We start from the raw sequence: 12,530 nt of genomic DNA on the forward strand, positions 1-12,530 counted from the left end.
GCAGATCTTCATGTTTAACTGTGATACCCGCAGAATGAGTATTGATGTACTGAGTACAATTCACTACCTATAACTTCTTTGCTTTTGCAGACGTCTCTGATGCAGAATTTAGGAGTAGGACCTATTTCACATTTTACTAAAATCAGTTTAGTCTGAAGGTGGGGCCAAAGTGAAGCGAAGTGAGCGTTCGGGCAGTGATTTTACATACAAAGTCAATGCAAAGACGCGTAGAGCCGCGATTTCCTGTTGGGCGGCGGGAAGGTATGGTAGTGAATGTACTCACGCGAGGAAAGCGTCGCGAGGCGAAGATTCGCGTTTGGTCGGAAAGCACCATTAGAATAAAACCATCGAAAGTATTATATTTAAAAAAAAAATGACACTTGTTACGGATGCCAAGTATTCAGATGTGATTATTTGACTACAAAAGAACCTACTACTACTACTTAGTCAAGACTTGAGGTTTTCTTACAAACCATTCAAGTGGATTTAATCGTTGTCCCAGAGATATGAAGACCAAGGAGGGACAAAATGATGATGACTTTATGGATATTGCACATTTAATTTAAAACTCAAGGGAAAGTGATTCATAGTGTTGAAACAGTACAAAAATATACTACCAAATCGCATTTTGCTTTAAAAGCCAGTAGGTGATGGAAGACCTCATGCAACAGTTTGTGTCACCTGTAGGGAGCTAAAACCACCACCTTGAGAGAAACAAATTAAACTTACTATATAAAAGCTGCTGGGAGTCCAATAATAATTATTTTATTCTTAATTTATATAAAGCTTTTTAAGACAGTAACAAAGTGCTTCACAGATAGGATACACAAATGCAAATACACATACATCACCAACCATATATTAACACATACATTACACATGATACACAGAATGATTAAAGCACAATAAACAAAACTTAAGGCAAACAGTGTTTTATAAAAGGCCAACCTGTAGAGTTTCAGCAGAGTGCAATGAAGGTAAAGAGAAGTTCCAGTCTAAACAAGAACAGATTAGGATGAGCACAAGAAGTTTCATGTGTTTGGCTTAAAATGTAGGTTTGGTTTACTGAACGAGTGTAGTGATGAGGGGTTCACAGTTCAAATGCATGAAGAAGAAAAAAAGTACCAGGTGGTCTTGATGTTGATAGTGAGGGGGCCAATAAAGTGCCTGAACTTCTTAGTGAAACCATCAGGGCCGATCACGAGGACGTCAGTTTTATCAGAATTGAGATGAAGGAAATGTTTAGACATCCAGTTTACATTTATTCATTTAGCTGACGCTTTTATCCAAAGCGATTGCTATACATGTCAGCATTCGCACACCTCTGGAGCAACTAGTGGTTAAGTGTCTTGCCCAGAGACACATTGGTGTATGGGTCAAACACAGGGGATTGAACGCGGGTCTCTCACTCGAAAGGCATAGTCATATCCATTGCGCCATCGCCACCCACCCAGTTTGTAACAGAAGCGAAGCACAAAGGAGACAATGAAGCTTCTGAATTTCAGCAGCCACATAAAGACTAGGTGAGCCTACTATCACCTGAATAATATTTCAAGGATTAAAGGACTTATGTCTCAGCAGGACCTGGAAAAACGTGTCTATACATTTATCTTCAAAACGACTCGACTGCTGTAACGGTGTCTTTACAGATCTCCCTAAAACCTGAATCAGACAGCTGCAGCTGATTCGAGTCCTCACTAAGACCAGAAAAGTGGATCAGTCCAGTTCTGAGGTCTTTACACTGGCTTCCTGTCTGTCAAAACTAAACCTGGAGAAGCAGTGTTCAATTTCTATTCTCCATATCTGGAACAAACTCCCAGAAAACTGCAGGTCTGCTGAAACTTTCAGTTCTTTTAAAATCAAGACTGAAGACTTTTCTTTTATCACTGCCACTAATTAAACCAAACAATGCTGTAGATTAATAACTTGAACTGTCCCGTTTTAAATTTCTAATTGACTTTTAACATTAGTTTGATAACTTTATATTTCTCTATGTGGCTTTTATGTTTTAGTTAAAACACTTTGAATTACCTTGTTGCCTTCTATACTCTTTGATAGGCAGTCATGAAGGTGTTAAGGTTATTATAAGGTTACTTTGGTATCTTTCAATCTTTGTTCTTGTGTATAGCACCGTCCCTCATGTACATGAATTTATGGATAAGAGCAACAGACACGATTAATATTAAAAGGATGAAAGGTTGCTGATTTTTGGAGGGCTGACAATTAAACAAATATATTCTTTAAAGAAAATGACCTGATGGTTTGGGCCATCACTTTACTACTTGCACATTGTTCAAGTTGCCTGCATCGGGGTCACTGTTTGTTGATGAAGTCCTCAGATGTTTCAGCTCACAGCCGTTTGCCGCCTCCGACTTTTGCTCCCCCTGTCCTCTGAGCCTCGTCATACTTTTTTCTGAGAACATGGAAACAAGTTTATTTAAACTTTATTAAAAATGTTTACAACGCTATTAATCAAAATATTTCCTATTCTTTAATCTCAGCTCCTGTAGTTTCTAACAGCAACAAACCCGCTCACACAGCAGGTCTTTAACTGATACTAAAAGTCAGTGGGGGAGAGTTTGTTCTGTAACTTACGGATCGTTCACGTTTCACCAGAACCACAATCAGAACTCCAAAAAGAAGGACAACAGTGGAAATGATAACAGCGCGGGCAGTCTCTCTGTTTCCACCATCTGGAGGAGATATCAGAGGATACTGAATTGAGAACCAGCACAGACTCATTATGATATTTATTCCACTATTTATTTACTTATTTCACTAATTCATGTTTGGTGTACAGCTCATGCAGCATTTTCTCATTACTTGTAGTGGTGTTCAACCACACTGATGGTTTTATTTGTCCTGGTTTTTCAGATTTCTGTCCCCAAGACATCTGCCTCACCACAATACAGTGGAGGACAAGTAGTAATCCTAATTATCCAGAGCAACCCATAATCCACAGATCTTAATGATGCTGTAGTGACGATCGAACGGGAAATAAGAACATTGACACGCATGGCTGAAAAACTGCAGATCCTAATTCTCTGCAGATGTCCGCCAGTGACTCCTTCATAGAAAGGTGCGTTCGAGATGATGGCGGCTGACTCTCACCGACTTCATAGTCCAACGTGAGCTGCAGGCGACTGCAGTGGCGGGGTTTAAAAACGGTGCCGTCAATTCAGACGCAGTCTACCTGCGTGAGCTTACGGTGATCTGAGACCAGGCAAAAGTGCAGTTCCAACTTTGTGCAGCTGCCATGACATGGTGACGGTTTGTGCAGCGCTGCATGTCAAACGCACCTATAGTCTATAGGTGTAATGTGATGCATGCTGGACTTAAAATAAAGTATGCTGGTTAGAAGCATAGACAGTATATTACTGGACGAAGCCACCCCGCTGATTTGAATGGAGAGCAGTGAAGCCAGTTTTGGACAAATAAAATACTACTACAGGGCCACTTCCTGTTAGCACCAGCGTCTACTGCGCATGATCGCGCAGCATAACCGTGGTTTATTGTTTTTTGCTCTTTCCATCCTCCGAGCCTTTTCATACACTTCTCTGAGAGAAAGAAAAGTAGTTTGTGACACTAGTTAAAGGAAGAAGGTGTTTGTTGGTTTTTACCTGCTGAGGAAATAGGTAAAGAACAAATTCATGTCTCACATTTCAGCCTGAGTAAATGTGGTTTTAATTTGCTCTGGTTTTCTTAAAAGCAAAAAGCCACTGAGATGACGGTTACATTTAGTGGTGTTTCATTTACACTAACCTTTTTTCAAACATTGATACTCCCGTAATGGAGTAAACTTACTGTTTTTATGAATGGAGTCTGGTGGCTTTGACAAGAGCGATTTAGTGACTGTTTCTAGTTAAACAGAGAGGATCTCAGTTTCTCTGTAGGGATCCTTTCCATAATGTTGACACTTGTCAAGCTGTCACTGGCAAAAATGTATTTTATTTGTTGTGCTAAAATTGTATTTAAAAAAAAATCACATAAAACCAAAACTGTCCAAAACTTGATGTGTTAATTGTGTAAAAATGCTCACATTAAATGTTCAGACCTGCTGCACATTTCCACACAGCAGATCATCTTGCACTCAGAGAGAATAAAGTTGGACAAAGAAAGAAATATTCCAAGACATTTACCACGACCGTCTGGCTCGGTCTCTTCTTCCTCTGGAGGTCCAGTTGTGCTGGAATAATCTCTCTTTGTCTCGTTCTGCTGGTCTTTTCCCACCGTTTCTAATGAGAGAGGTCTAATTTAGGAACAACGTTATATACACTTTGAATTAAATGAACCTGAACAGTATTAAACTCAGCATGCTCACCAACAATGAGGTCAACAACACAGCTGGTCTTCAGCTTTGGGACAAAGCCTTTGTAAGGTCCTCTGTCAGACAGCTTCACTGAGGAGATGTGCAGAGTCAGGACTCCTCTGATCAGGTCTTCATGGAGGAGAGTCGTCCTGCTTCTGTATTGATCCGTCTGTGGATCAGGATCGTCCTGTTGATGTCGATAGACGTGGACGATATCCTTGTTGTCAAGTCTCGTCCAGTCCACTGTGAAAGCAGACAGGTTGACCGGAGGATCCAGACGACACTGAAGAGTCACATCATCACCTTCTGCTGCCTTTATCAGCTGAGCTGGTACATGGCAGGAGGCTCTCCTGAGGAAACAAACATTATATTTAAACAGTTTGAAAGCCTCTGAAGAACAGCCTGGTTTCTGCAAAAGCCACAAATCCACTTGCCCTCAAAGTTTAAATGAAGTGGGGATGCCACCAAAGCATTGGTGTAGTTTAGTTTTTCTAGTGAGTATATTGTGATTTTTCCCTCCCAGCCTCATACTCACCCGTCCCAGAGCGACGTCCCATAAGCATCACTACACTCACTAATACATACAGTATGCATGTACATAGAGAGCATTCTGAAGGACTGCTTAGGCTGTGTGTTATCAACACTGCAAAGACTTTAACAGCCGATGAAGGTTACAGGTGGGAAAGGGCGTCACTTTGAGCCGAAAAGTGGTGGGGACATTAAAGGGCTCAGATAAGAGTTGTGACAAAACACTTAGCATAGAGACGTGACAATCCAGAATATTGGGGTCACAAGAACAAGACTAGAAGATATTTTAATACTATTTAAAGAAATATTCATTGATGAAAATACATAAAGATTATGAGTATTAAACACTTAATTTCCTGCATTTTGGAGACATTTCTTTGCACCAAATTATAGTGGAAATGTATTCATTTATTTAAAGCGGAACACAAAATTCAGGTAGCAGGTGACAATTCAAAATACAAAAATATAATTTAGTATAATGCAGTAATCAGTAAATTGTTTTGTTTTTAGCTTAAGTAGTTTTTTTGGGATAATGCAGATCTGATTTCTCTATATTTACATTGCATTGCATGTTTTCTTATGCCAAAAAACTTTCTCATAACACTTACATTTGTTGTTTAACATCGCTTGTTGCAAGCTATTTTTCAGAACATTTTTAACAAATGCCTCTGTTCAAACCAAGGTGTGTATACAAATCGGTTTGACCTTTGTGTTAGTTGACTTTTCAGTGATATCATGTTTAATTGTGTTGTAGACCTACTTGAGTATGGCTGAGGAAAAGTCAACTAACACAAAGGTCAAACCGATTTGTATACACACCTTGGTTTGTAATAAACCACTCAAAGCACTTTACACTAAATAAAAAAATAAGTCACCCATTCACACACACATTCATACAACGATGGCAGAGAAATAAATGCAAGGTGCCAACTGCTGATGAGAAAGAAACTAATACTCGTTCACACACACTCACACAACAATGGCACAGCCTTCTGAGCAAATACAGAGGGGGCATATATCTTCCATGTAGTGGACAACCGCTCTACATCTAAGCAACAGACATTGAAATAAATATATATATATAAATAAATATGTTACGAAAGATTTATTTTAATTCCACAGGTCCAGTGTGATGGCTGTGAACGGTGGTTCCATGCTCAGTGTGTGGAAATGGACAGCACACAATATGAAGAGGCAAAGAAAGGAAACTGGGAATGTCCGTTGTGTAAATAAAGTGTTTCTTTGAAATCTGCTCAATGCTGTGGAAGAAAATGACATGAAAATGTAGTAGTACTATTCGGCATTGGTTTTGAGTCCCTGAATCATTTGAAATGGAATCTATTGAAGAAAAAATATAAATAAATATTCATATAAAATAAAAAATGCACTCAAATCAAATATGAAGGGGTGTGTCTCATTTGCCTAGTATAGTACTACAATTCGGCATTGGTTTGAAGTCCCTGTGTCACATGACTTGGACGCTATTGAAAAAAAAAGGCATTATTTTACATAAATTATGAATAAATAATATAAAGTCGAATATGCTCTCAAATCAAATATGAAGGGGTGTGTCTCATTTGCCTAGTATAGTACTACAATTCGGCATTGGTTTGAAATCCCTGTGTCACATGACTTGGACGCTATTGAAAAAAAAAGGCATTATTTTACATAAATTATGAATAAATATTCATATAAAATAAAAAATGCACTCAAATCAAATATGAAGGGGTGTGTCTCATTTGCCTAGTGTAGTACTAAATTCGGCATTGGTTTGAAATCCCTGTGTCACATGAATTGGAAGCTATTGAAATAAATAATGATTCTCCCATAACACTGTTCTCACAATTGTAATTTATTGATGGTCCCTAAGCTAATCCCCGTTGGTTAAAAGCGAGCCATCAGAGGTGAGCTAACCGCACTTACACAACCGTCACTGGGTGAACTGACTAAAAAGCCGTCACTGGATCCTGGGTGAATGTCTGTCGAATATCCAACTTAAAGCTAACTTCACCACGGTGTGAAACCAACACGGTCCACGCAAGCACTTCCTCGTCTTTGTCGAGCTCGGTCGCCGTTCTGTAGCTGGATCCTCCGCCTCCACTCAGGCCAGAACTCCCGATGACTGAAATCAAAGTTGTCGCAATGGTCGACTTCTTACAATATACAATGTTTAAAGACCAGTCTGTGAACGCGCTCCCGGCTGGATTGACATCACATAAAAGAGGCGGTGTTAGCAGCAGATGACCAATCACAGACACGAACAAGTCCACTGTCAGAGGAGCGTCATATTTTATGAACGAGGATTAAACTGTAACACTACAGAAATACGACAGTAGCACGCCTGCAGCTGACACATGCAGGGGACAGAAATGAACAGTAGTCTATAATATTGCGTTGACTTTTATGAGCTGTGGCCTAGCCTGTGAAAATATCAGCCTTATTCTTTCAGCTCTGCTGTGTCGGCGTTTCCACATTAAAAGGGTCGTTCCACCTCACTTTAAAAAAAACTTGTCGTCACTTCAAAAATGAGATTAATTTATTTAACACACTCAAAAGTGTTTCAAACATTGTTCTAAATTAACTTCATAAAGCAATGAAACGAAGCTCCATTCATGCCATGAAATGTGCTCAAATAGCGGCTGAAAGACTGAATCTCAACATTTATGCTGCTGAAAACTCAGGTGGGGAGGAACATGACTACAGTCTCTGTGGTAGGCCTTTGAAAGCTATACTACACTGTAAAAATTATCAAGGTAGTTTAACTTAAAACTTAAGTTCAATTGCTGCCTTAAAAATGTGAGTAAACTCAACTTTAACAAAAGCTTTATTTTAACTCATGGTGTTACCTTCCGCAAGTTGTGTAATTAATGATCATTTATTGTTTCAACTTGATACAGTGAGTTAAACCAACTACCTATATTACATTGTTCATTCAAAGAAACTTGCTTTCTTTTGTCAAACAAACATACAAATCTAAGCTATTTCAACTCTGTAAGTTAAGTTAAGGAAGTTGTTTAATGAATGATCATTTATTGTTTCAACTTGATACTGTGAGTTAAACCAACTATCTGTATTACATTGTCTAGTCAATGAAACTTAATCTTTTTTGTCAAACAAACATGCAAGTCTATACCCTTTCAACTCACATTTTTAAGTTAAGATAATTGACTATATTCATACCAATTGCCTTTTGAAGTTAGGTTAACTCATGTTTTTAAGGCAGCAATTGAACTTATAATTTCAAATTAAGTAGACTTGTGTTTTTAATTTCCATCCCCTATCTCAACTAATAATGGTAAGTTCACCAGTTTCTTAAGAGTACAATGAATGAACTTACAATTCACGTATTCAACAATTTATTGTAAGTACCTCAACTCACAGCCTTCGTCTCCTTCAGATACACTTGTAATTGACGCAACAAGCCTAAAAGCCAATGAAAACATTTATCTCAGACTACACAAGTGCCAAAGTGAGACCATATTTATGATAATTTAACATGTTCTAACAGTATTTAAACATAGTCACCTATGAAGAGCGAGGTCAACCCAACCAACTCTTATACCAATCAGTTCATTTAAATGAGATGATATAAACCTTGAGACCGTTTGCCTGCAACTGCATTTAACAATCAAAAAACAAAGAAAAACGTCTGTCTGAGGAGAGAACAGTTGATACCATCAGCTGTAATCAGTAAAATGCTTGTGATTTCTACAACATGGTGACTAATGAGTAGTAATATTGAAAAGGAAATGCACAAAACTCAAATGTCCAAGTCCATTACAGTCTTGTTCCATTGAAGATAAAGAACTTTGAGGCTGGTTTGTGTTGTCTTAAGTACTCCACTTCTAACATCACAAGACTTCGAACAGTCGAGACTATCAGCTCTCACAATCCGTCCAATAAAAAAGTGGGGAGGATCAGTGTTTTGTCCCCTCTATCATTCTCAAAATTAAGTTTTAAATTGTGAGACAGTGCTGTTTTTCCACAGTACAGAACAGTGCTGAAAGTGCATATAAAAGAGAACAATGAAGTCTTGACAGGAACAATATCCACATGAGAATCTTGAGAAAATGAGGAGCAGGTGTTACAGTCTGTACCTCAGGATTCTGTTTCTTAGTCCATGTACGCGGGCACATGCTTGGTCTGGTTTTATCTTCATCACCACTCTCTGAAGAAACTCAAAGGAATACTTCATGGCTTCTGGGTACTCGAGATTGACACAGTAGATGACACCCATGAGCATGGCAAAGCTGCATGCCACATCTTTAATGTCGTCTCCTCAACCACAACAGCTATCTCGAAGACCTCCCGTGGAAAGGCCTCCCGTTCAGCACCTTCATAGCCTATCAGCAGGCCAAGTTGCATCCCCTTCATGGTTTCATCCAGAGTCTCCCTGTAAGCCTTGAAAAGCAGAGACAGTGTGTGACTGTTTTAGTCTACAATTATATAGGCTTTAAAAGACTAATTTAAAATGCAATCATAATCCTCAAATATAGAGCAGGAAAGTCACACCCTTTAGTTGTTCCCCAAATAGACTGAACCTGATCAGTAACACCAACTATCAATTCATTTTCAGAATTTCAACCCTTGGAAGTGAGACAGAAATAGTTCAGACACTGAAGCACTTTAGCAAATGTTTTAAAATTGTTCTCCAAAAGATGAGTGACTGGAACAGCCATATAAAGGAAAAAAAAGTGTAAATTACACATTATAAACCACATGAATTGAAATCTATCATTTAAGTTATGAGAAAATGCAAAGTAAAGTTTGAATGAATTGAATGAGTTTTCATGACTATTAGACAGGCAACGTTAATAAGTCTGGGTTGGGGTGTGAAGTATTTTTCTTTCTTGAAAAAAAAAGTCCCACAGTAAAAGAATCACCCATATACACACTAACAGTTTTGCGTTACAGAAATCATAATGGTCTTACGTCACACATCCTGACTACAGTTGATGGATCTTCGCCTGATATGTAGTGTGGCAGACCAAGCAAGGCAGCAGTCCTTCTCTTCTCATTTGTATCCTACAAGAAAAAGAAACATGCAGTAAGTTGAAAATGTTTTAGCCAAGATAATACATTTTGCCTAATTTTATGATCTGCTCTCCACTTACATCTTTCTGAAGGCAGTCCAAAATATCTTTGAGTGATTGCTTCTTTCCAGTCTTGATTGCTGCTTTGTACACCTCTAGCAGTCTTGGGACCAGGCCATCACGTCTGTCGAGAAAATATTCCAGAAGGTCTTTGGTGACCATTCTCTTGAACTCTGTCCTGATCTGAGAAGAGACAGATAGAAAATATAAGTCAAACATAATTATGAACAAGACACAGTATCAGACAAAACGTGCTTCTATCTCTCAACTGAGTACCTGTCTCTCATGCAACAGAGCTGGCCATCTGGAAATGACTTCTGTGATGAGTGGCTGATCTCCAATTATCTCTTTTCTACGCTGGGAAAACGTAGCAACCATCAGGTCTTCTACCAGCTGGGGATCAGGGTCTCTTTTCAGCATTTCAGCCTCCATAATATTACGCTTCTCCTCCATGTTTTCAGGACTCTGTCCTTCAGGCGGATCTGGACAGTAGTTGACCTCACCCTTCTTTGACTTCTTTACACTTTCCCCTTCGAACCTTCTCCTTTTCTTTACCACCACCTCAGGGCATCCTGCTGCACTTAACTTTTGCCGATAGTTTCCAAGCTTAAATTTCAGGCTGTGAAACCACGAGTACCATTCCTTTTCCGACCCTGGCTCCTTCAGACTAGGATGCTTCTCCACAAGTGCTTTGGCTTCATTTTCATAGTGATGCCTCTCAGGATAAGCACTAATCTTGAACATACTGTCGGCCAGTATATCAAGAATGTCTTTAAACCTTTAGGAATCACCATTACAGATCCATCCTTAGCATTGGCTTCTTTCAGCTGCAGCTCCACATCATGTGAGAACTGTGGAATCGGGAAGGGGTCAGGCCATTCAACACAATCTCTACTAAGAGAAGGAAGGCTGCAAGTGTCCAGTGTAGAATCTGAGACGTCATCAGCTGTGAACAACACTTTCACAGTTGCCCACTCCACAGGAAGGTCTTTGATGTCTGTTAGGTTGCACAACTGATTATTGAACTCAGGATCCTCAAATTGCAAAATGAATCCACCTCTCAGACCAAGCTTTGTTCGCAACACCTGATACAGCTCCTCAACACTGGATGGGATGTCTTCATTTTCTGATATGATGACACGCAGCAGCATTGTAGACTACTTTTACCTGAAAAGAGATAAAAATACATAGTTTTAAGTATAAATGTTTACTATAACCTCTTCTTTTGCTGTGTTCATGAGGGAGAGGGGCGGGATTAGATTTAGATTTTAAACAGGCCTAGTAAAAAAAAACGAAAATCAATATGTGGCAGTCTGCGTTGATATTGTGGCGGGACGCCACAAATAAATTGGGGGAAACACTATCTAACCACTCGCCACTGCCTGTTAAAACAGATGTGGTGGATCAGAGGCTGCCGTTTTAATGTCACTGCACTCTTTCAAAAAAAGAGTCAAAATCAACTAATGCTATCTTCACCTGCTCAGCTCAGACAGTGAAACACACGATGGCGCCAGTAAAGTCTACCTTCCTCCCGCTATTTTTTCTTTTAAATTGGCAGGTTAAGCTGGAGCTGAGTACAAACTCACTAATAAGCGAATAACATTGCAAAAGAAACTCGTCACAGATTAGCTAACAATGTTAAGAAAGCCCAAATCCTCTTAATTTTGCTGAAGCAGCTAACTTTAATTTAAGTAGCAACTCACCTGGTCAAGGCTAATTTCTGAAATGCCGACGCCTCTCCACCCACATCGTTGGAACAGGCCATGGCTAATTACTGAAACAACGTTGGTAACGTTACGAGTCACGGCTAATTACTGAAACGTCGACGCTACTCCACACATCGTTGGGACGGGCCAAGGCTAATTACTGACACTAAGTTACACACAGAGGCTCTAGTAAAGCAGCTAACTCAAACATTCAAACAACTACCAAGCGCCATAAATGTCCTTTTTTGAGGGGTGAATGTCATAAAAGATTGTGTTTCTTCTTAATAAAAGTAAAAAGTGACATTCGGACTAACGTTAAACACTGTAAAGTTGGGTTCACTGTTGAACACTAACGTTACATGCATTAATAAGCTGCTCTGAACTATCCCGTGTTCAGAAAGTCTCATGACAGCAATTCGTTTCTTCATAACTAAGTTAATTGACTCATTGAATTGTGTTACAATTATTATAAATGACAGACTCACCTTGCTTCTCTTGCTCCAATCCGAAAAGACCCGCTTTTCCGCTGCCAAGTCTCATCCAGATCTTGCTGGAAAATAACGTATTCATCCGCTACTTATCTGCTCTCCATTGTCAGTAGGCTTAATTTGTGTTCCTCTTCTTCTCTCAATGGGGAATTGCAATTGGGTGGTGCGCCTCATTAATGTGTTACAAAAATCAATCAGCATAGTTATTAGTCGTATATCAGATCAAGAGAAAATATTCAGGACTATTTGCACCGCGCATTAATACTGTCGCCACACCGGGGTCATGGTCACTTTTTAAGAGATCCGGTTACCATATTCCAACTCACACTTATAAATTAAGTTGACACATTGAAATTTACATTTCACTGAACTGGCTTACAAACCTGAGTTGTGATAGTGATAACTC

The 12,530-nt window shown here is 39.2% G+C and overlaps 1 protein-coding gene and 1 long non-coding RNA gene across 3 annotated transcripts; both read right to left on the reverse strand.

Moving 5' to 3' along the window:
- Positions 1 to 2,651: 2,651 nt before the first annotated feature.
- Positions 2,652 to 4,618, reverse strand: LOC119899021. The gene is made up of 3 exons (XR_005443687.1): positions 4,322 to 4,618; positions 4,140 to 4,235; positions 2,652 to 2,693 (listed from the first exon to the last, which is right to left on the reverse strand). It is a non-coding gene; the product is annotated as an uncharacterized LOC119899021 (long non-coding RNA).
- Positions 4,619 to 8,176: 3,558 nt separating this feature from the next.
- Positions 8,177 to 12,178, reverse strand: LOC119898322. Of its 2 annotated transcripts, none has more exons than XM_038712530.1 (5): positions 12,122 to 12,178; positions 10,207 to 11,097; positions 9,952 to 10,113; positions 9,770 to 9,862; positions 8,177 to 9,238 (listed from the first exon to the last, which is right to left on the reverse strand). In XM_038712530.1, exons 2-5 carry the CDS (start codon positions 10,672 to 10,674, stop codon positions 9,029 to 9,031), a joined length of 933 nt encoding a protein of 310 aa, XP_038568458.1. In that variant the 5' UTR covers positions 10,675 to 11,097; positions 12,122 to 12,178; the 3' UTR covers positions 8,177 to 9,028. The 2 variants fall into 2 exon arrangements, with proteins under 2 accessions (XP_038568458.1, XP_038568467.1); XM_038712539.1 differs by lacking the exon at positions 12,122 to 12,178 and adding an exon at positions 11,634 to 11,944.
- Positions 12,179 to 12,530: the final 352 nt, after the last annotated feature.

This window comes from Micropterus salmoides, unplaced genomic scaffold (assembly GCF_014851395.1).
Source record: "Micropterus salmoides isolate LMB-PRFRI ecotype aquatic unplaced genomic scaffold, ASM1485139v1 Ms_hic_scaffold_1, whole genome shotgun sequence".
In the NCBI taxonomy this organism is placed as follows: Eukaryota; Metazoa; Chordata; class Actinopteri; order Centrarchiformes; family Centrarchidae; genus Micropterus; species Micropterus salmoides.

Excerpts from the sequence above, each read along its gene's own strand:
- LOC119898322 (XM_038712530.1), bottom strand. The coding sequence starts at position 10,674 with ATGTTCAAGATTAGTGCTTATCCTGAGAGGCATCACTATGAAAATGAA. Across the intron at positions 10,114-10,206 it reads CTCTGTTGCATGAGAGACAG|ATCAGGACAGAGTTCAAGAG; the intron begins GTACTCAGTTGA and ends GTCTCTTCTCAG. Across the intron at positions 9,863-9,951 it reads TGGACTGCCTTCAGAAAGAT|GATACAAATGAGAAGAGAAG; the intron begins GTAAGTGGAGAG and ends TTTTTCTTGTAG.